Source organism: Mesocricetus auratus, unplaced genomic scaffold (genome assembly GCF_017639785.1).
Source record: "Mesocricetus auratus isolate SY011 unplaced genomic scaffold, BCM_Maur_2.0 Super-Scaffold_100007, whole genome shotgun sequence".
Classification (NCBI taxonomy): Eukaryota; Metazoa; Chordata; class Mammalia; order Rodentia; family Cricetidae; genus Mesocricetus; species Mesocricetus auratus.
The window spans coordinates 43094225-43118923 of NW_024429191.1; the positions used below are offsets into that span (position 1 = coordinate 43094225).

Consider the following 24699-nt stretch of genomic DNA (forward strand, 5'->3'; position numbering starts at 1 on the left):
ACAGACTTCAGACAAAAACAGATCACATATGCAATGGTAGTCCCAAAAGATATTTGTGGTGATGCATTATTTATGATTTATTAAAGCTTTCCTGAGGGTTCAGAATGCAAAGCTAGCCACAAGCCACAGAGGTCAGGCAATGGTGATGCATACCTTTAATCCCAGCAGCCATAGTAGCTAGCCATAGAGCCAGGCAGTGGTGGCACACACCTTTAATCCCAGTAAGGAGACAGGAGGATGGATCTCTGTGAGTTCAAGGCCACCCTGGCTTACAAAAGAGTGAAGAGTAACAGAGCTTACACCTTTGATCCTAATACTTGATCACATGCCTTTAATCCCAGCACTAGGCAGGAGTAAACGGGACTGCCAATTCAGCTGGGTAGAGGTAAGAGCTAGTAGCTTGGCTGCTTTGTTTCTCTGATACTCAGCTTGACGCCTGAACCCCGATATCTGTCTCTGGGTTTTTATTAATCGTGTTATAGATGTTATCACTTAGTGACACTGTGCTCACTCTGGTTTGTGTAATTAGCACTCTGTGATGTCTGCGCATCAAATTCACCTACCAGAAAGGGTCATCACTAAGCACTGTAATCTTATAATAGATGGCTTGTCATTAAAAGGCTGAGCTGCGACCGAAAATCCATTACACTTTCTTTTACTGTTGAGCAGCTAGTTCCTGGTCAACCCCTTGTGTGCAAGGCACTAGACACTAACCAAGTGAAAGATGATGGTCAACAAAGGTTCAATCTAGAGAATATTCTACAAGGCAGCTCACCATACACTTCACACACTGGTAATGGAGCTTCACTGTGTGACATCAAGAACTCTGTAAAGAGCCACAGGGCTGGCCAACCTACAGGGAGGAGGTGGGGTGTGTCCTGAAGACAGATGGAAGCAGGGGTGGCTCAAGAGCTCCAGGATGAGAGACTGGACCAGCCTCTCCCCACCCAGAAATGAAGTCTCCCAGAAGGCAAATATGGACCAAACTACACCTCTGCTTTACAAAGTCACTGGACACACAACAGAACTTCCCTTTGTATTCCTGACACCCAAGTTTACTATTACTTCACATTTGTGGTTTAAAAAAGACATTTGTAAAATTTCAACTACAGCAGAGTTTAGAAAGGTTTCCAAAACAACACGTGGACAAAATCTTTCTTCAGCACTTACAACCTGGGGACATTCTTTTCATACTTCTGTTAGTGTTTCAATCCTTAAACTTAAAAAAAAAATCTTCTTCATTTTATTTATTGTCATTGTTTACATATGTGCATGTGCACATGTGTGTATGATGTGTACATGCATGTGTATGTGAGCTATGGTGCAAGAGTAAGAGGGAGGACGACCTTGTAGAGTTGGTGCTCTCATTCCACCTGTATGTGGATTCTAGGAATCAAACTTAACTTATCAAGCTTGCAAAAAAGAATTGTTACCTAGTGAACCATCTTACTGAATCCCTTAACCTTAACAAATGGGATGCTACCATGTTTTGCTTTGAGCTAAAAACTGAGCCCTCAATATTACTCCCAAAGGGTAATTATGCTCCCAACCAAGTCTAGCATGCAGACTGAGAAGGAATCCCTAGGTACCCTCAGGAGCTTCGGACAGCCTCCTCCTAGTTGGTGACCTGTTTGGAACTATAGACTCTAATAGTAACTCAGGTATCTAGAGTAATGGGTGGGGGTTGGGTAAACAGGTGCAGGGATAGAAAAATAATGGTGTGTTGGAGTTGCCCTGTTGGACAGAAACTACTCCTGTATTCAGTGTGGAATGAGAAACAAGACAGATTTCTTCGAGTTAAGAGGGATCCCGAGAGGAGCTCAGCACTTTCCTCCTTAAGCATGTCATGGGAACCTTCTGTATCAGGGTCATCATCTGAAATTAAGATTCCTAGGCTGCAACTCAGATTAAGAGTGAAGGAATTCTGGGAGGACATACCAGAAACTTGCATGAAAATAAGACCCCAAGGATCTCAAAGGCATAAGAAGTTAGAGAAACAGTGGAGAGTTTGTTAAGCTGGGATTTCGAAGCTGGGGCTTTTACAATGATGAGTATTGGAACTTGGCCACACTTTACAATGTCCCTTGGGGCTGGGTGCATGCTACACAACCTGGCCAAAGAGGCAGCAGAAGCTCTTGTCAGCAGCTTCCCTTCCCCATCTTGTAAAGTGGTTCCTGTCCTTCTATCTTTGCCTAGAGGACAAGGAGGGTGTAAAAGACATCTTGTGGTCTTAGGGTCCCACATCATAAACCAATGAGAGAGGGAAAGAAGCACAAGACATCATGGCAGTATCATGAAACACTAACTCCAGCCTCCTTGACACAGTGATGGAGCTGCTGCTCCAGACTTCCCGCACAGGCAGCTGAGCCCTTTCTCAGTTCTTCTTCTCCCCCCCATCTCTCTGTCTCCTTTAAAGCTGCCAATATTGTTTGAGTGATTTTCATCCTCAGAAGAAATTTATTTTTACCTTTTTCTAGCATCAACTATAGCATTTTATATTTAACAACCAGTTCAATCAACATGAAATTGAATTTAAGACAAGCAAATCCCAAATTAATAACAGAGCAAGCTAGCTAAATGCACTTTCATCCATGTAAAAAGAAACTGGTTAATGGCTAGAGAGATGACTCAGGTGGTTGAGAGGATGCTGGCTGCTCTTCCAGAGGACGCAGGTTAGATTCCTACCCACATGACAGCTCACAACTGTCTGTAACTCCAGTTCTAGGGGACCTGAAATCCTCACAGAGACATACATGCAGGCAAAACACCAATACACATAAAATAAAAATAAGTCATTCAAAAGCCAAGGTTGTCTTTTTTATTTTTTTAAGGACAGGGCCTTTCCTGAACAAATCCTCTGTGTGACAAAGCAGGTAAGGCTTCTGAGAGCCTTCATCCAATACAGCAGGTCACTCACACCCACCACACCTTGGCACAGTATGACAATCTTCCAACTCCAACTCAGCAGGCAGTGCATCAGAGAAATGGCTGAACACAGACACCCATATTTCCTGAGCAAAGGGAGATAGCACTAAAAACCAAGGCCAGGACGAACGACACTGGTACTGTGGTTTTCAGAAATATCAAGAGAATATCTTTTTGAGAAACGGTTCCCTTTACAGATGCTGCTTCCACATTTGCCTCCTGACCACAGAAATGTCAGATCAAGAATGTGAAGTGGTGAACGCTATTCCTCTAAATTACTATGTGACAGAAGTCCAACTTCACAAAGAAACTGTACAGACAGGTTTGGTTCCACAAATTAACTTTTAAACATCAAAATATTGGCAAATGAAAAGAAGCAAATGACAAACACACATACACACACACACAAACCAGGATTGACTACAATATAGAAAGAATCTTTGCAAACAGTAGAATAGACAGAAAAGAAGGCTGGAAGACAGGTGGGTTGCAATCAGTAAAACTACAAATCACCAACAAACATAAACAATCATCAGGAGTTTTAAATATAAAACAAGTTTATGTGCCAATTTTTACATATTTGTGCACATTATTCATAAAATTACAGCATTAGTCAGCAATAACTGCTGAAGGTATGGTAGGCTGGCCACTCAGGCCACAGCATCACCTGGTAAACATTTCAGGGAAATCCACCAATCAAAAGCTCTGAAAGTATGCACATCTTAGCCCAAAAGACACTTGCATGTATCTGCCCTGGAGAATCATCACAGATAAAAGACAAAGATACTCCTTACAGCACTGCCTACCACACTGATAATGAAATGAAAACTACCAAGAGAGAAGGGAAGTAAAAAGCTGTGGGACAGCTATGCAGGGGCATGCCATCTGCTCTGTCTCACTCAAGTAAGGGTTGGGGGAAAAAGAGAGGACAACAGGTGGCTGAATATACCCGAAGTACATGAGATGCATGTGAAATGACACAATGAAGCCCATTAGTTTGAATAATTAATATATGACCATAAAAACCAGAAAAGGTTTTATTTCTAGGGACCTAACTTTCAGAAATAAACACACACAAAGATGTATGAATGATGGGGGACGTCCTTATATATACTGTGAATATATGTTCCTTTTATTGATTGATGAATAAAGCTGTTTTGTCCAATGGGCAGGCAGTATGTAGCCAGGCAGGAATATAGGCAGGGTACCAGACTAGGGGAGTTCTGGGAAGAGAAATGTAGAGAGTTGCCAGGGAGGTGCCATGTAGCCACCAGGAAGGTAGGATGCCTGGCCATTCTCCAGTAAGTCACATCACGTGGAAATACATAGATTAATAGAAATGTGCTAATAATTAAGAGAGAGCTAGCCAATAAGCCTGAGCCACCAACCAAACAGTTATAATTAATGTAAGTCTCTGTGTGTTTATTTGGGACTAAACAGCTGAGAGACTGGATGGGACAGAAACCTCTGCCTACATTTGAACATGGTATTAAAAACTATCAAATGTCCTGTACATATATTAACATGGCATAATAGTAATTAACTTTCCTTGAACATTAACTAGGTGTCGTAGTAAATTGTTCATCTGAATTATTTCTTATAAATTTTACAATAATTCTCAAAGATGGACTTGCTTCCATTTTATAGCTGAAACTAAGCCTTTAAGACATCAAAAAAAAAGTGTCAATAATTTTATGGACAATATATCACAAGTGAGGCATTCCAGCTCAGTCAGTCTAACTCTATAACCTGGACTATTAACTTTAGACAGAGTATGCACAGGTATGGACTAAAAACTGTACAGAGCTGCTAGATGACTCAAATGGAGCTCTTTATATAGCATTTTCTATCTTTTAAAAAGAGTCATTTCTTTTTATGTATATGTGTGTTTATGCACACATGTGTGCATGTGTGTGTGCACGTTTTGTGTGTGAGAGTTTTGTGTGTGTGTGTGTCTGTGTGTGTGTGTCTGTGTATATGAATGTATGACATTTGCATGCTCGTTCCAACAGAGGTCAGAGGAGGACATTAGACCCCTTAGCACTGGAGCTAGAGGCAGTTGTGAGGTATCCAGTGTGGGCTCTAGGATTTGGTCTCAGGTCCTCTGGAACAGCAGCAAGTGCTCTTAACCACTGAGTCATCTGACTAGCCCTCTTATTTTATATTTTTGTCTTAAGAAAAATAAAAAAAAACAAAAACAATCTAACTAACCAAAATCAGAGTAATTCTCATGCAAAAAGATGAGTATGCTATTAAATTCTACAAGTTAATTTACCAAAGTCTATAAAATGACAGTTATTTTGACACAGTAAAATTACAAGAGAATTTCAATCTTTTTTGATGGTTATATAACTTAAAATACTAAAGAAAGATTTAAGAAGTATTACTGCCCACCATTCAAAATGTAACTCTCAAGAGATCCCTCTAACTCTGCAAGTAGAATGGCATTACTGTGGGAGCACGGGAGTTGCTTGGTACAGCTAACACCAGAGACCACAGTAAGCCACACAAAGCAATCTAAAATGAGCCAGTGCTGTTTCTACTTTTCCTTGAATAAAAAGCAACATTTGGGACTGTGGGGAAGGTCTCCTCACTGTGATCTCTATCAGCTCTAGCAACAGCTTCATCTATTGGTTCCAATAAACAATGTATTTAGTGTGCTGGCCTTGGGAAATGTAATTTTTCAGCACAGATGTTCGTCAGGAAAAGTCCTACTTTTATTGACCTATATTCAGTCTAAACTCAGTTGAGTCACTACAGCCTCTTATGATCCTAATCCAAATAAAATTTCCTCACCCTAGTGTGGTCCCGGCAACAAACTGCAAAAACATTATTGTAAATAGCTCAGCTGGCAGGGGGCTCAAGGGAGGCTTATTACTCCTTAATAAACTCAGTTTTACTTTCTTACACACACACACACACACACACACACACACACACACACACACACCTTCAAGTGATATTCACATCAGCAAAGGTTTGGCCCGTGTCCTAGTAAAAGTGCCAAGGATTCCGGCTGCAGCTAGCCTGCCCTCCTACAAAGGAAATCTAAGTTTGATCAGTACAGGGCCCTTCCTTGGCATATTACAGCTACAGAGGAAGCACAGAGAAGACTCATTCTGTAACGTGACTGCTGGCTCTCAAAAATTCCTGCCTCAGCTGCCATTAGCTAGAAATGGATTGTCTAAGATGTTAAAAGTCCAAGAGAAATCAATTTACATATATCAGGGATCTACTTAAAGAAGCATTCCTGCTGACTCCAGGCTGTGTGAATTCGAGTAATAAACTAAAGAGGAAAGTACAAGGTCAGTCAGATGAGAGGGCTAAGGGTCACAAAGGGTGCTACTTCTTTAAATGAAATAAGCAGAAGGAAATGGCTTTAATGCAATTAGTCACATGGGATAAATAAAATCATATGAGGGAAATTTATGACCCAGGTCTCTTCCATCTGGGGCTGTAGGTGAAGAGGTAGCCCCCTTTCCTTGGAACATCTTGCTTTTGCATACCTCTCTTGTGTGGTCCAGGTTCTGTCCAGCTGCCTTTCTTGTGGTCAGCTGTCCTACCCTCCAGCTCTGGCTCTCAATAAATGAACTTTCCCTACCACTAGTCTGACCAACATGTCTGGGACCGAGTCTGATGTCTGGGTACTGCTTCCATCAGGTTTCTGAGGTGTGTTCTGATCACCTGCACCCGGGGTTACATATCAAACATTCAGATCTCTCGGGCATGTCTTGAACCCAGGGAACCTGAGTCCCCAGCACAGTGGCAAGGACTTACCATTTCAAGCAGTATGCCATCAATGCTCCTTACCCTTTGACACCCAGGAGCCAGTGTACCCATGCACACTGAAGAATAATTACGATATTACCTGCTTAAGATTCCAGACTCAGGTTTTACATATTAAATCCTACTGTGTCTGGAATGCCAACTCAGATATACAACCACATAAGCCACATAAAAGAAAAAACAGTACAATAGCCAGAATAAAGGAAAGTTGTAGCCAAACAATCCTGACCTTAAATTAGTCACCCTTTATTTGTTACTAATGAAATACTCGCCAAAGCGGCTCCTGTAAGCATTTAGAAGAAACACTACTTGCCATTTCCTGACTCACCAGGTAGTGGGCACTGACTTCCTGAACCTTTCCAGCCATGCTTCTGAGTGGTCCTCCAACATTTGCAGTGTGGTCCAAGTCCTTCCTGTAGGGAGGGGACTGCATCTCTGCCTGTGACAGAGTCCTTTCTTGTTTCCCCTCCTTGACCATGTGTTTCCTTGCAGGATTATTACAGGCCTTTCAGAAGAACTAGAAGGAACGATCTTAATGAATTGCCCTGGGCCCTCTGCTCTGTTTGCCCTACATACCGACCCCCACCACCTGTTCTTTCCTGTGACCACAATGACAACTCCATCTGAAGACCCCTAGTTCCTCCACAAAAGAATCCCACCAGACCCTGTCCTTTTAAGCAACATGCTCAAAGAATTCTCCAAAATCAAACCCATCTTTCCCCCATACTCACTGGACAGCCCTGGCTGACCTTTAACTCAGAGACCAGCCTGCCTCAGCCTCCCAAGTACTGAGATTAAGGGTGCAACTGAGCACCAATGAAACCTTATTTAAGGATACAGGAGACACACAGGCATAACAGGATTGTGAGCCATGCCATCTTACTGTGAGAAATGTCATCCATTTGTTGTGAAAAAGATACTGGATGATACTAAATCCTTACAGACTGAACAAACATACACGCATATCACAGGAGCCTTGAACTAGGACTTTATGACATGTGGCAGTCAGTCCTTCCTAACCATAAGTAAGCCAGGATGCATCTGAACTCACCAAATGGAAAAGCTAAGTGGAACAGAGAAAAAGAAAACAACAAAGCGTCATGAACACTAACCCAAAGAATGTAACAGAGACACTTTCAATGAGCAGGACTGGTGGTAAGATGATGCTTTTCTCTGTAATTATTTGGACAGAAGGAAAAGCTACTTTGCTCAGGTCATAGTGACAAAATTCTGGGCATAGCACATCCCGGAAGAGGAGCTACTTTGTTCAGTTTGGGGGATTCTCTTAGTTCACAGTTTTGTGGTCAAAGAGGCTGTGTGCAGCTGATGTGCGGCTGGTGTGCTGATGTGCGGCTGGTGTGCTGTGTGCTGTGTGCAGCTGGTGTGCTGTGTGCTGTGTGCAGCTGGTGTGCTGTGTGCAGCTGGTGTGCTGTGTGTGCTGTGTGCACTGTGTGCAGCTGGTGCGCTGTGTGCAGCTGGTGTGCTGTGCGCTGTGTGCAGCTGGTGTGCTGTGCGCTGTGTGCAGCTGGTGTGCTGTGTGCTGTGTGCAGCTGGTGTGCTGTGTGCAGCTGGTGTGCTGTGTGTGCTGTGTGCGCTGTGTGCAGCTGGTGTGCTGTGTGCAGCTGGTGTGCTGTGTGCAGCTGGTGTGCTGTGTGCAGCTGGTGTGCTGTGTGTGCTGTGTGCAGCTGGTGCGCTGTGTGCAGCTGGTGTGCTGTGCGCTGTGTGCAGCTGGTGTGCTGTGTGCAGCTGGTGTGCTGTGTGCAGCTGGTGTGCTGTGTGCTGTGTGCGCTGTGTGCTATGTGCAGCTGGTGTGCTGTCACAAAGCGCACAACTCAGCACTGTCTGAAGCTTGGTTTTGACTTAGCCTTCAGATTTAATGGCAACTAAGATACTTAAAAAACAGAAAGAAATCACAAAGTGACCATCTTTCTGTAAGGAATCTTCTTGAACTTGTTACCACTGTGGTTTATCAGTGCAACTCTTCAGCAGACTAAGTGCCCATGTGACACTAGCCCTCCCAGCACCGCCCTTACTTGATAACCAAGTGATATATCAATTTTCTGAATGTTCCAGGATGCAGCCTCTGTTCAGGCTTCTGCTGCTGCTTCTAGTCCCCCTCATCTCCCTGCCAAATAAACCCTCACTCACCTATACAATCTGCATGAACAGAAACAATTCCCCTGGAAATACAACACATAGTCAGTAGACGCTTAGATATTTACCCATAACTATTTGCAAACATCTTTCAGCACCTCCCATTTGTAAGGAACAATGCTGGGTGGCTTTAATATATTTGCAACTAAAATACCTCCCTTACACATTTGTAAGTTATCTCAAAAAGGTGAAGAAAAATCACCTAAAACCTCACTGGGAGTAAAAGTCTAGCTAGGATCTCAAGACTAGAACGCAGTGCAGGCTTCCTGGAAAGGCCTGAAAGACATGACTAGAAGTGAGATCAGTGTCCCATGGTAGCATGGAATAGGTAAGCTAAGACACAAGAACTGGCTGTCACCACAGTATATTGCCTTAGGAGCAGAAAGAGCTGGGGTAATATGTAGACACAAAGGCCTCTTGTGTAGGTTAGAAAAAAACCAATTGGAGACAGTATCTAGGGAACATAGCTGGCAGTGCTAAGTGACAAGAAATGCAGTGGGGGTGGAGGACGTCAAAGGGACAATTAAAAAAAAAAAAAAACCAAGGGGGCTGGAGAGACAGCTCAGTGGTTAAGAGCATTGGCTACTTTTCCAGAGGACCATAGTTCAGTTCCCAGTACTTACAAGGCTGCTCACAATCCTCTGGAACTCCAGTTCCAGGGGATTGGCCACCTTCCTTTGACCTGTGGACATCATGCATGCATTTAGCACACAGACATCCATGCTGGCAAACCGCCTACACACACAGCCTTAGAAATACATAAATCCCCCAAAAACAATGGTCCTGGATGTTCCCAACCTGAATTAGAATAGCAGGTGTATACAGAAAGCACATTTTAGAGGCACTGCTGGAGGTTCTTATGGTTACACTCAGATGTTTTACTAGAGCTGAAAAAGACTGGCTGCTTGGCTGGGGGGAGAACACTGCTACTATTCCTGACACAGACAGCATGATAAGAGAAGTAAACTTAACAGCAGGTTGGGCGTGTTAAATGACACTATACAAAGAAGACCCTGCTGTTGACAAGGGGCCACTTCTGAGGCTGACCTCTTGAAAGGCCCCACTTCTTAGGTGACATCTGTATGGCTATAACTTATTGATACTTGTTCTTAATATGTCAGCAGCATGGCACCCAGACCTCTTGCAAAAATCACTAAGCACAATGCTTTAGAGGTGAGGTGGGTCTTGCTTAGCTGGAGCAAAACATGCAGACACGTCTCCAGGCAGAGTTAGACCTGTTGTGTTAGTCACACTACAGGATTCTTGCTAGACTCTATCACATGCACTATGTCCATTCAACGCCCCACCCCAGTTCCAGCAAAAAGAGAATTTTCTTTAAATGGGTTTGGTCCCTATGGAAAGAAGTTAGGCAGGTCACATCCTTCACCCTAGATCTTTGGTGTCTGCACCTTTAGAGACAAGTGGAACCATTCTTTCTGCCATCCTTCTCTACAGTCAGTGCCTTCATTTCCATGCATCCATTGAGACTCCACTTGTCACTTTTTGCCTTTAAAGAGCACCAGGTTTAACCTGATCACAGCTTGCCATATTATCCCTTCACTTTCATCTAAGAACAGGGCGCAGGTCTCCAGTCTGCCAGGTAGCCAGAATACTATTAAACCAGCTGTCACAGAGCTGTATCTAACTCTAGCTATCAGACGACACACAACTATGATGTGCCTGGTTCACAGGACAGTCCATATAACAAGCAACACTATTATAGACTAATACCCAACTGGATGCAACGAGATTGGATCTAATTCTGGAATTAGAAGGGGAAACACAAACCGGGCATTGGTGGCGCACGCCTTTAATCCCAGCATTCAGGAGAGTAGGCGGATCTCTGTGAGTTCAAGGCCAGCCTGGTCTACAGAGCGAGCTCCAGAACAGCCTCCAAAACAATACAGAGAAACCCTGTCTCAACCCCCCCAAAAAAGAAGGGGAAACACTTCAAAACATCCTTGGAGTAATCTAGTCTATAGCCCCGCACACATAGGATAACCCAAGAGGTCCCACAGGGAACAGAACACAGAGTAGCTAAAGTCCCCACGGTCATTGTGGGCTTAGACTACACAGCACAGTGCAGCTTTCTGAACTCAGGTACTGCATTTTAAAAGCAGAGTGGCTGTAAACATAGTAAGCATAAGGAAACAGGCAGGGTAAATGTCTCCTTTAATTCACATGTGATCAATTTGGGCATAAAGGCTGCACAATCCTGTGGAAGCAGAATTCAGAGTATCTGAGTGGGAATCCTAATTAGAGGAAAGAAAAATCTTGAGTTTCCAAGTTGGATAGAGTTAATAAACACAGCTTAGGAGAAATATTTAACAGTCTCAGAAAACCAGGTACCTGTGAGTTTGATCTTGGACAGTCGAGCCAAAATGCCGGGCAGATCATCAGCGTGCACCTTCATCTCTTTCCACTGCTTTTCCTCCTTTGTCTCTTTGGCTATGTCTAGAGAACGGTCTACTATGGAGGCAGCCTCCAGCTCCACCAAGTCCTCATTTGGCTTCCTGGACAAAGGCAGGCTGGGGACGAAGGGAGATGGCAGCTCATCCACTTCTGCTCTAGCCTGCCCTGAAGACGTGTGTTCAAGGAATGGAGAAGCCGCTGGCTCTGGCTTTGGTTTGACTCGCTGGCTAAGGCCCCTGTGCAGCTGTGTGACATACTAGAGAGACAGACAGACAGCATGCATTACTAAAAACAAGGGTGGTGTTTGACAGCTTTCACCCCTTGACAGAGCTTCCTACATCTTTAACATTGTTAGCACAGCATGCACCTACAATGTGTGCAACACTGACATTAGCAATTAAAAGATAAAGAGATAAAGTTAATGTGTTGGCCATGGTTTTAAATTTGTGGTCTAGAAAAATCTAGGAAAAGAAGATACATCTGTTATCCAGTGATCTTCCTGAAGGTTGAACTTTCTACCCTAAATATAATGAAACATCTACAGATAGCTAAAGTCAGTTATTGACCACCTGAGCTCTTAAGCAAACATCTTGAGGGGAGCCCATTGGAAGGCTAACTGGACCACTAGAGTGGGAAAAAGAACTCCAGTTTTAGAGTCAGTCCCTATCACTGATGGGCAAAAACTGGTAATTATTAGTAACATTATGCAGGCCCTTATTTTTCATATTAATATATATTTCATGTAATCTTCACAACAGTATTTAAAGATAGCTCTTTATTTATAACTCTTTTATTTATAGATGAGGACACCAAACTTCTAAAATTGACAAAACCAATACACTGGATTTGAGTAAGATTTTACGTTATTTAAATTTTAAGTTAAAGTGAGATTTTAAATGGAAGGGTGCGATGTTTCTAAATAGAACATTATACAATGACTTGCTATTCTTTCACAGAAGCACTATGAATTTCCAGCTGTATTACTATTCTATGACCCTTTTCTAGAAGACAGAGTCATCATGTTGTCACACTCTCATAGTGTATCAACATAGATACAGGCTTCTAAGAATTAGATCATCAGTGCCGCTATAAAAGCACTGACATATTAAAAAGTCTTTATTTTAGTCTACTCAGAAATTGAGTGTGTGTTCACATGTAGTGAGGGTACAAACACAAGTCATATGTCAACCTTCAGTGTCCCTCCTCAGGAGATATACATCTTTTTTAAAGATTTATTTATTATTAATATGTATAGAGTGTTCTGTATGTATGCATGCCTACAGGGCATCAGATCTTATTATAGATGGTCGTGAGCCACCATGTAGTTGTTAGGAATTGAACTCAGGACCTCTGGAAAAACCTCCAGTGCTCTTAACCTCTGAGCCATCTCTCCAGCCCAATACGTCTGACTTTCTAAGACAGTGTCTTGGTGACCTCTGGCACTCACCAAGTGGGCTGAGCTGGTCAATAAGCCCCAGGGATGCTAAGTTTGCCTCATCAGAACGGGGGTGAAAAGTGCATGCATACTACCACACCTAGCTTTTATGTTGGTTCTGAGGATCATACAGAGTCTCATGGTGGCAAAGCAAGCACTTTACTAAGTCATTCTCCAGTCCCTCAGAAGTATTTTTAAAGACTTTTCAAATGCACAAATGGTCTAAGAAAATAAGAGGATCGCACCACTAAACAACTACTTCTGTATTACTGACATATTTACAGAACTTCAAAGAATGTCTAAAAGTTGCACCATAGAAGTTCAGCTTTTCCTAATTTTAGCCTGGACAAAATATGCCATAAGTTTTCAATCTTTCTCCAAACTTAATCAATAAATTCAAGATCATATATTTAACCTCAAATGCCAGAATTATTCTGGTTTCAGTTAAGAATAATTAAAACAAGAGATTAAAGTTTTGGATAAACTTGAGAGAACACTAAATAAAAGCCCCCTCAAACAGTACTTCCTAAAACTTTTCTTCTGACAGGAATCTCTGCAGTTCCCTCACCCAGAGAAATGCAGAGGCAGAAAGCAACTGAAGGAAGGCTTCTACTTACCATGCGCTTGAGGAAGCTTAGGTGCTGGACCATAACCCACTGATTATTGACATTCCTGAACAGATGCGTGACCCTGTGGGGCAATCCCTGTATAGCTCTTTTCTCTAGATACCAGAGACATCCTCCCACCGAGCCTGCAACAGGAAGACAAAGAGAAAAGGCATGTTGAAATGGCGGCTGCTCACTCAATAGTGCCTACATCAAAGCCAAGCAAGATGCTGTTGTGGGGGGCTGGTCTCTAAAGCACCTCTAATTCGAACCTGGGAATAAGTGTCACTCATCAGTGCTAGGCTTACTTCAGGAATGAGAAACGTCACTTTCACATAATTATACTTATAAGAATTTGGAAGACTACCACACTGTAGATGTTTTTAAGAAGAAAAAAACAACATAATGAGCTCACTTTTTATAAAGTAGAAAAGACAGAGCCCATCCTTTCTCACTAAACACTGGTAAACTAAAATGAAGGTTTACATTTCCTTTGCATAGTTAAGATAATTACAAGGAAGGGAAAATGACTTTCAGTAATATATGAGTGTCAACCCAGTTAGGAATGTTAATCTCTTTATTAAACCTCTCAAATCAACAAATTCAGAGCTTGTCTCAGGCATCATCCTTATCTAGCACGTGACTGCATATACACTGCAGTTATCCCCTCGCTTACTTCCAAGTCCCAGCTGATCTTTCCTAAAGTGTCTCCTCTCATGGCTTCCACAACCTAAAGTTTCTCTATGCTCTGTTTTCTGCTTCTTAGTTTCCTAGTGTTTTCCTAGTGTAGTCACTTCCATGGAATTTAAGTATTCCTTCCTAGAGGAAGCCTTGTAATACTCAAGAAACTAACAAACCTACAGGGTTCTGGAAGCTTAGAGGAGAAGGCCTCCTCCCTGGGGTCATATAAGCAGTAAAACAGTGGAAAGGTAATACATGCAGATCACACCTGTCCCTTTTTCTATTCCTACTGAAAGACTCCTATGAGCTTATATTGGAGCAGAGTAATAACAATTAGAGTGAAGCCAGTTATCCTGCCCTCATGCATCTCCTCTCCTTTCCAACCCATGTTTCACAGACTATACGCTTAAACCTCCCCAGAAGCACCACTTCTGGGGAGGTTCAAATGTCTTTGCCTATATTCAAACCACCACACCCAGCACATATTACTAACACAAACCTGCACATCTACTTTATCACAGCAATACTGCCTCGTGACCTTCCAACTAAGCACATTACACACTGGATCAACTTTATTTACACTGCTTCCTTGTATGTAATCTTCTCTCTACCTTTCAAATTTTCAGTCTCTTTCACTATTCTATCATGTTATGTTTTATGATGTCACTTATTATTTTAAATTTTTTAGTTTTCTCTGATATATTATATCCTGACCAGTTTCCTCCGCCTCCTAGTCCCTCACTTCACTCCTGTCCCTCCCCCAGATCCACTCTCCCACCATTTCCCCTCAGAAAATAGCAGGCTTCCCAGGGATATAAATCAACCATGGCATAACAAGCTACATTAAGACACATCCTTATATGAGGGCACACCTCCTCATATAAAGCTGGACAAAGAAACCCAGTAGGAGGAAAAGGGTCCCAAGAGCAGGCATAAGAGTCAGAAACAGCCCCTGCTCACACTGCTAGGAGTCCCACAAGAACACCAAGCTACACAACCATAACATGTATGCACAGGACTTAGGTCAGATTCATATAGGCTCCCTGATTGTCACTTCAGTCTCCATGAGCCCCTATGAGCCCTGGTTAAATGATTCTGTGGGCCATGTTCTGGTGGTACCCTTGACCCTATGGCTTCTACAACCCTTTCTCCCCTCTTCCACAGGTCTCCCCAGTTTCCTTAATGTTTGGCTGTGGGTCTCCGAATCTGATGATAGCACTTCTTCTTTTTAATGATTTAGTTCTTTCTATGTGCATGTGTATATGGTGTTTTGCCTGTGTGTCTATGTGAGAGTGTCAGATCCCTGGAGGAAGAGTTACAGTTTTAATCTGCTGTGTAGGTGCTGGGAATTGAACCCAGGTCTTCTGGAACAAGTCAGTGCTCTTAACTGATGAGCCATCTCTACAGTCCCATGATAGCACTTCTTAATGCAAACTGTTACCACCTGTTGTAGAATGCAGCCCTCTCAACAAAGCAGTCTCCATCCTCACCAGACCAGCTATGTCTACTTGCAAAAGTCTATCAGGAACCAGCTTGCTAGCTGTTGACATTCCCTTATATACAAGGGCTGGGGAGAGGTTGAACTCTCACCTGAGATTCCAGTCACTCCTCACAAGCATTTGTTTGCAATTCTGCCTTAACTGCATGTGGCCTCAGGGCTTAGCTGTGTTACAGTAATAGGCTGGGGAAAGGTTCACTAAAGGGGCTCCATTGATGTGGCTATGGAGAAGCCATCACCCACACTGGGTACAAACTTGCAAGTGCAGCTGCTTTGAGATCCCCTTATTCCTGCCAGTAACCCCTCACCCATGCTGTATAAGCAACTCAATAAATACATTGGTTCCCTTGGTTTTTTATTAGGATCTTATGATGAGTGGGTAGGCACTGTTTCCATCTCCCCAAGGAAAGAATTCTTGAAACACCATCATCATAGTGTTTAATTTCTTTCATGACAGTCTCTCCTTTAGTCACCTCTGCTACCACAGCTACTGGACACTTGCCAGACAATAAAGTGAAACGATGTTTGGTGACTGACAATCCCAGGTAGTCTTCCTGAACTGTGAGAGTAAGCCCTGCCTTTAGAAATACAAGTCCATTATCTTAAAGTAGAGGTGAACCAGCTGGCACCAAAATCATATCCTCAATCCACAATTATGGCATGCTCACTTTCAAATGGATGGTGTTTGCCTTGGAACCACTTTGGAAATTCTTTAAGAATTAGGTGGGCCAAGCTGAAATTTTTACAGAATGGCAGTAACAAGAACCAGTTGGGGGGTGGAGGGAAGGAGAGACACAACACAGCTTGGAAACTGTATTTGTAAATTATGACAACACTTGGTTTAGACAAAGTACGTCATGTGTTCATGAACAAATACCTAGAAATCTGTTTCAGGCCTGGGTAAGCACATGTACACTTCAAGATATCCAGGGCTTACAACAACTACATTAAAAATCTGGAGAGATGAGATGATCCTAACACCACTACTCACTATTATCACTAGACTGTGTCTGTAGGGCTTTTAAAATCAGCTAAGGAGACAAGGTGCTTGAAAGTTGCTGAGGCTTACTTAATGGAAATGAAGACAATTTGAACTTTTATAAGCAAACTCAAAGTAACTCCTAGTTATCTAACAAACCTAATGGTCCTCCTCTGGCAACTTTCCTATCAAATTTCTGAGTGGGATCTTTCATAGATTCACACGGAGCAGATTTTTCTGAAGATATGCTCCATTTTAGAAACTAAGCTATTAGTTCCCTCTCTTCCACCAGTCCAGAAACCGATCCTGGGACAGGAGGTCATATGCAACTTATCTCCTGCACTGTGGATCTCAGAAGTCAAAATAAAATTGTCCTGTAAGGAGCTGAAACATAGAATGGAAAGGTAGAAAGAAAGGCTTCTCTGAGGAACACACACGGGAGAAGCTTCCATACAGAGAGGATAGCCAAGCACCAAGAAGAGACGAGCCCTCTAAAAGAGTACCAAGGATCAGGATCAAGGATCACAGCAGGAATGACACAAAGTAACAAAGAAGTGACTCAAAAAGGACTTGTAATCCAAAAAATAAAAATAAAACCAGCAAAAACGCCCCACAAACTTTCAGTATGGAAAATAGTAGCCATAGAAAAACAGAGGCATCCAAGGATTCCCCATTACTTATCCCCCAGCTTCAACAATTGCCCAATACTGCCCAACCTTGCCTCTTCTACTCTCCCTTCCTGCCCTATTTATGAGCCAGAAGGGACCTATGAGATCATCCCACTCAGTTACCTCATGTATATACAAATAAATGTTTTGTTATTGAAAAGGGGAATGATCTGCACTGAGATCACAGAAACCCAGGGGAGAAAAGAACTTCCTAGAACCACCGTGATCAACACTGTTGGACAGACACTGTGGGCAGCTTGTATGCGACAGTGAGGCCCACAGGATATTTCTGTGATGTGAGAAGGTAGGTACTACCTTGTTTCTAATATGAACCAACTAGTCATCATCCATGGATACTAACAACAAAACCAATCTCCTCTTAATATTTCTAACAGGAAAATCTCATTCATTCACAAATGACTAAGCATCATCAATATACATAGGAACTGTTCTGGCCATGAGGAATACAGTGGTGAATTAGAGAGACAGAGAATCTCTATCTTCACAAATCTCTATCTCTAAATGGGAGAAACATACTATATTGATGTATGTAGTGCATGTGTATGTGTGAACAATTACAACATGAGCTAACCTTGATAAATTAATGTGATCTGAGAAAAGAAGGATATAGGCTCCTAGTTTAGGTAGGGTGCAGAGGGTGATTGGTCTCTCTGAAAAGGTACGATATGAGACCTGTTCAAGAATTTGTGATAAACATTTGTCAAGTCCTTTTAATTGAAAGAGCCATATTGAGGGTACAGAGCTAAGTCTCAATGGGATTCAGTCTGCAGTTATGATCGTGACACGTAAAGCTGGAAGGCAGCTTCTTGTCTTTACAAGGCAGAGGCTAGCAGCGGCGGGGCTCTCATGTCTGAGGCTTGTGTAGCCCCCCGGTTTACCCCGCCCTCTAGCTCGCACTGTCTGAAACCCACCCCCAAAAGCACGAGACACCAAACGTTACGGAACCCCAGGCCTATGGTACAAAACGGGCCCACATCTCCGTGGCCTGTCCCTTCAGGCTACCCCAAAGGTCACCTCCTGCCAGGTGACAAGCCAAGGGCTTCCAAGGTTGCAGCCAGCTGGAACCACGGTGTCGCGCGTGGCAAAAAGAAAAGAATTCTCCCACGGCCGTGCCAGACCTGGTACAGTACCTGTGAGGAGGCGCGAGGAAAGGGTGTGCGGGGACGCGGCCATAACACACCGGTGCAGCTGTCCCCTGGATTCCCGTGTCCTCTCACCTCACCGGCTCCTGGGCGCCGCCATCTTCCTAGCCCGCCCTATGAGCGAGGCGGGACTTCCCTGTCCGTCACTTCCGGCTCCCGGTGCACACTGAAAGCTGCGCTGCGGGAGCTTGTGGAGGTCCACAGGTGGTGTCTTCACCTGCTCCTCGGGTGCTCGGGGTCGAGGCTGGGTGAACGGATGCTCACTCCCAGGGCCCGAATCGCTGGGGCTTGCGGGCGGAAGGACGCGTCGTGGCGGGGTTAGGGCTGCGGAGTCGGTTCCGGCCGAGCGGTCCTCCGTGCTTGAGAGAATTGAAGCCTCCTGAATTTGTCATCCAGGCTGTTAGTGCACAGCCTCCGGCTTTTGGGTTTGGGAAGTAAAAGAACGAGGAAGAAAGGAACTTCTTAAAAGGAAGAGCAGAGCGAAACCTGTCTTTCAAGGTCAGTTTGTGCCTGCTTTCTGCGATGAGGTGAGATCCCTGTGGTTCACCTCAAGTGCTAGGCAAGGGGCACTGAGAAGACGCGCCGATTGTGGAGGAGCACGCCGTGTACCTCTGCGGGTAAGAAAGAGGTGGTCAGTCTGATAGGGATAGGGTAGAAAGCGCCAAGGAATGAGGGTGACAGTTCTGTGAGTCCGACTTTCTGAAGACAGGCTTTGAAGAGCCAACTTGCTGCTCAGTGGGAGGAACTATTCGCCTTTTCCAGCTTACAAGGAAGACAGAGCAGAGAATGGATCGATTCCCTGTGGCTAGTTACAATTCATCACAGTGTCCTCATCAAAGTAATGTTAAACTAAGAAGAGAACGGATTCCTGGAGAGTTACTGAAAAGTCAGTAATAACTTTGTTAAACGCACTGTTTTGCAAGCACTATAAACATGGCCTATTCTATGAGATATCATCAGGTACAAGCCTTAAATACACAAACCAAGTGCACGATTTTGAGTTACAGTCATACCAACAGCCTTCTATTTTGCAGCCATCTTGGATAATTAGACCTACTGCTCCTGGACTGGTTCCCTTCAATGACATTGAAGACTCTGCCTTTTAATTATCATAAATTAGTAAGCCTTTTACAAACTAGACCTCAGATATATGTTGGATGGTTATATGATATGGAACCTGAGGGCTAGAGAGATTAAGTGATCAAACAGTAGAATATACACCAAAGTGTCCTGTCTCTTTATATATGTCTCTTAAAATTCATGTTATAAAACAACAACAAAAAATGGTAGAACAGCATATTCCCCAAGATGTCTATATACAAAATCAAGCAATAGCAGGAATTGGCAAGTTTGTGAAGAAATACGAATCCTGACACATGAGAATATAAAATATTGTAGCCACTCTGGAAAACAGTTGAGGTGTTTCTCAATAAGTTAAGCACAACACTACCTCATGACTGAGCTGTGCCTTTCCCAGGTATATGCCCAGGACAAATGACAGCATTTGTTCACTCATAATATCCCAAGTGGTTATAACCTAGGTGCTCATCAACTGATCATTCTTATGATGTATGTCCACATAGTGGCCCTACTTGCCATAAAATGAAAATAAAGTGCAAATACATACAACCATGAAAATAATACTAAGGTAGAGAAATCAATCACAAAAGACCACTTACTGGATAATATCCACTTATATGAGAAGTCCAGAGTGCTTAAGTCATTAAAGAGAGAAAATGGGTAAGTAATTACTTAGTGCTAGTAGATGGGGTAGGGAGAAAAAAGGAGTGATTGTTAATGGGTACAGGGCTAATTTGAATAGAGGGAAGAGAAAAACAACCCAAAATCAATTGTGAGGGTAGTTGTAAAACTCTGAATATACTTACAATCATAGTGTAGTCAGTTGATACCTTTTTGTCAGATTATGAAGACAATGGGCATTATTTTTTATAAAAATACACTAAAGACTCCAACTGTTTATCCTGCTAGCTTCTCACTAATTATGTGTTTCCCAGCCTCTGTTTAGTATCCCCTGGCAGAAATGTGTCTCGCCTCTGCAAAGAAGACTTAACAATAGGGATAAGTAAAGAACAGATATATTAATGGACATGAATGGGAGTGCTTCCTTTGTTCTCCCGGTACTAAGGGTTTAACCAAGGCAAGTGCTCCTAAGCTCTACCTGCAGCCCCACACTGATTCTTTAAACAATAAAAAGGAAAGAAAACCTTCATAAAGGCTCAGCTACTGCTAGAAAGTGATAGGAGGTGCTTCCAGGAAGTACAGGCAGATGAGAAGCAGAGAGGAAGAGAAGCTAGTCCCTTCTCCCTGAGCTTCTCTTGCTGTGTCTACTGCATCGTGGCCCTCATAGGCAGAGCTTTGCTGGGCACCTGCAGCAAGGTGGTTGACTTGTTTCCAGTTCTAGGTACATAACGACAAGGTAGCTACATAGATTACTGATGCGAGTTCTTTAAAGTAGGTGTTTTACCCTTAAATAATTGGAATTTACAGCTTCCTGTGATCTTGATCACCCAACTTGTTCCTCTAGGGTGATGGATCACATCAGGGTAGGGTCATCTCTAGGATCATTCCAGACAGATCCCTCAGGTGAAGTCTCTCAGAGTCTTTTCCTTCTTAACTTTCCAGGGCTAAACTCCATATGTCAGTTTTAGGGTACTAAATGTGAAAAGTACAGTTATTTAGAATGGAATAAGTTCTCACCAACACCTTTGTAATAAACTGACCCTGACTGTATTGAGGGAAACAAAATTTCCAATACCAAGGAAGAATCACGATTGCTTTGAGACAACATAATTTTGTTCATCCTTACCTGCCACTCAGTTTTCTAGAGCTTCCAGCAGTAGGATGGCTGTGCTGCACAGATAGGAGAATGAAAAAGAGAAGCTAGTGACGTTTTGAAAATTTTTGTTTACTGTTGAGCTGAGTATGTAAAGTGAGGTGTTCTTTCTGCCTTGCTTCTTTTATTCTCAGGAAGCAAGGTTGAGATTGAAAATTCTTGAAGCCGAGACAGCCATCCCGAAGCTCTGCAGTAACGAGCCTGAAAAATAAGTAAGCTTCTGTTTCTTGCATCCTGGGTGATACATTCAGTACATGGCCTCAGGGGCTGAACAACATGTATTAGAGCTTGCTGAAGATACATGAGACAGAGACAACTGAGACTGTGGCAGTACTCCAATAAGAATGTCATGCTTAGTGAAAATAAGACAAATTCAAACATAATCACTTGGTTTTCTTAGGTTATTTTTTTGAGATGCAGTCTCAGTATGTAGCTCAGGGATGACTTTAAACTGATGCTCCTCCTGCCTGAACCTTCTGAGCACTAGGATTGCAGGTATGCACCACTAGGTTGAGGTGGTAGCTGTTTTCTAATATAAAGTAAATCTATAATCCTCAAAGTAACACTAAAAATAAAAGGCCATTTTTGTATTGTACGCCCATCTCTTTTGATGATGGTAAGCATCTGGTTTACCACATCAGGAAGGCATTCCTCTCCTTGTTTGGTCCTTCTCAGCATCTTGGAGCCTAGTGAAGTAGATAGTGAAGCATTCTAAGCATAGAAAACAAGTCCTATGTTTGAGAAAACCATGACCTTAAGAACAACCTAAAGCAGTTCTTTGGAGGAATTCTAAGGAAATGGTTATGGATTCTGGTAATTGAACTGTCAGTATAAAATACTATACAAGTGTCGGGCGTTGGTGGCACATGCCTTTAATCCCAGCACTTGGGAGGCAGAGGCAGGCAGATCTCTGAGTTCGAGGCCAGCCTGGTCTACAGAGTGAGTTCCAGGATAGTCTCCAAAACAATACAGAGAAACCCTGTCTCGAAAAAAACAAAACAAACAAAAAATTACTATAACAAGTCCAAAGTACAAGGACCTGTGTAAAAGGCAAACCAGCAAGCAGACCTCTTTCTATCTTTTTCTGGAACCAGCTACAACTTCTCATCAGTAAGCCTCTTTTTCTCTGCTTTTGTATCTTTAGCCCAACAGCAAGTAAAATGTATTTTATTTTAGTGTGTGTATGTGTGTGTGTGTGTGTGTGTGTGTATTTATGTGTGCCATGGCATAAGTGTGAACATCAGAAGACAACTTTAGGGAGTTGGTTCTGAACCCTTCTACCATGGGTTCATTCCCCTAGTTGAACTCAGGTTGTCAGGCTTTCAGGACAAGCATTTTAACCAGCTGAACCATATCACCATACCAGAAGTCTATTTGTTATGACAATGCATTGAATATTTGCAAAACATCTTTTAGCACCCACTGTGCTGTTTCATAACACTTCTTCATGTCAGTTTTGTTCCTTTATTTCAAGAACTCTGAAACGTTCATTGGCATTTCAGATGTGTCACCCATTTTTCCAAATTCATACTCTAAAAGCCCGTCTAATCACAAGACACGTGTTTTCAAGTCTGCTGTACTATCCCATGTTTTATGTATTGAACAGTCTGTTACACCTAGTATTTTTTTTCATTCTGTAGAATTATTTGTTTCATCAAACCAGTGAAGTTATTGAAGTTCAACTTTAATAATTTGCTTAATTTTTACATTTGCTGACTTGGGTTCAACTTCCTTTGACCCAGTTTTGTATATGTACAGGAAAGGATACTAATACCAGGTCTACAACTTAAATTACTCTATACTGTGAGTACTTAGTGTTGTTCTTTTGCTGCAGCGACGGGCAATGAAACACCACGATTCAAAAAACCCACATGGAGTTTATTGAAGGGAAAGGGAAGAAGTGAAGGGGGTGTTGGCCACCCGGGAGCAGAGAGAAAGAGAGCAGCAGAGAAGAGGGGTGGAGAAGGGACAGCCAGAGAGGAGAGAAAGAGGGGGCAAAGGAAGAGAGGGGGGAAGAGAGAGATGAGGTCCTCGCTTAAAAGAGGAAGCTTGCGTATGCATACCGAGTCCTTAAGCAGTCCATATTTGGACCTTTGCAAGAATACCAATTTCTACCTAAGACCTCTTAAATCAAAAGTTTTGATTGTGAACCTTGCAATTTAGCTTTAAAAATGATTACAATTTTCTGAAAGTCATACAAACTTTATTTGAAAATAAGAGCCCATGTAGTACTTTTCTATTGCTATGATAAATTATCATTACCAAAGCAACTTACAAAAGTCTTTAACGGTATGATTCCAGAAGGATAGAGTGTTCTGGGTTCCAGGGGGACAGTGGCATCCTGGTGGGGAAGGTTTGGCAGCAGAGCAGGATGTTAAGAGCTCAGCTTAACTGGACAGAGGAAGCAAAGAAAGCAAGAGGGAAAGAAATGTGGTGAGGTTATAAGCCTTCAAAACTAGCTCCATGGGAGCCAGGCAGTGGTGGTACATGACTTTAATCCCAGCACTCAAGAGGCAGAGACAGGTGAATCTGTGAGTTTGAGGTTAGCCTGGTCTACAGAGCAAGTTCCAGGACAGGCTCCAAAGCTACAGAGAAAACCTGTCTAGAAAAACAAAACAAAACAACAACAACAAAAAAATAGTTCCATGGTCAGTGACCTTTCTTCCAGCAAGGAGAGCCTCCTAAAGGTTTCAAAACTTCCCCTAAATAACATCATCAGTTACATACCAACTATTCAAATATATGAGCCTGTGAGGAACACTTTTTTTTTTTTTTTTTGGTTTTTACGAGACAGGGTTTCTCTGTATTGTTTCGGAGGCTATCGGTCCAGCCTGGCCTCGAACTCACAGAGATCCGTCTGCCTCTGCCTCCCGAGTGCTGGGATTAAAGGCGTGCGCCACCAACGCCCGGCAGCGAGGAACACTTTTAATTTAAACCGCTACATTTGGCCCCTTACTCCCTATAAGCTTTGGACCATCCCACAAAATGCATTTAGTCTAACTTTGAAAGTCTTCATGGACATTATTGTCTCCACACTGTTGAAAAGTCCTAAGCTCTTTTGAACCTCAAGGCAAACTCTTAACTATGACCCTGTTAGAAGAAGGAGAAGGAGAAGAAGCAAATTACATACTTTTGACATACAATAGCACAGGATAACAGATTGGACCAAAATCCCACAGGGCAAACACCAAATTCATGTCCAGTCTATGTCCCATATTTGGGGTTTCAGGTTCAAGAGGCTTAGATGACTCTGCTCCTCCAGCTTTTCTCATAGTCTGGTTCTGTTCCTTGTATGCAGCTCTCCTTGGCAGTTGTCTCATGACTCTAACATCTCCAAAATATTGATGTCTCCACTGCATCCCAGTTTTCACCCTTAGAGCTTCACACAGTGGTCTTCCAGGGCATCACAGGAACTCTAAATCTGCCACACATTGCCTGAACTCAGTAGCTTTCTGAAACTTCTAAGGAAGAATCCATGACCCCCATCAATCTTGCATCTTCCTCAAAATGAGACAGTGCCAACCTTGGATGGACCTTAA

The 24699-nt window shown here is 42.8% G+C and overlaps 1 protein-coding gene across 1 annotated transcript in view; it reads right to left on the minus strand.

Annotated features, from left to right (window-relative positions):
• LOC101829317 (protoheme IX farnesyltransferase, mitochondrial) overlaps window positions 1–18440 on the minus strand; it is a 106870-nt gene extending 88430 nt beyond the window's left edge. Inside the window, exons 1-3 of the mRNA XM_005067624.4 lie at window positions 18295–18440; window positions 13330–13463; window positions 11215–11533 (exon numbers count right to left, since the gene is read on the minus strand). Of these exons, the coding sequence (XP_005067681.1) occupies window positions 11215–11533; window positions 13330–13463; window positions 18295–18337 (496 nt within the window). The 5' untranslated portion in view covers window positions 18338–18440. The remainder of the gene's footprint in view (window positions 1–11214; window positions 11534–13329; window positions 13464–18294) is intronic.
• Window positions 18441–24699: the final 6259 nt, after the last annotated feature.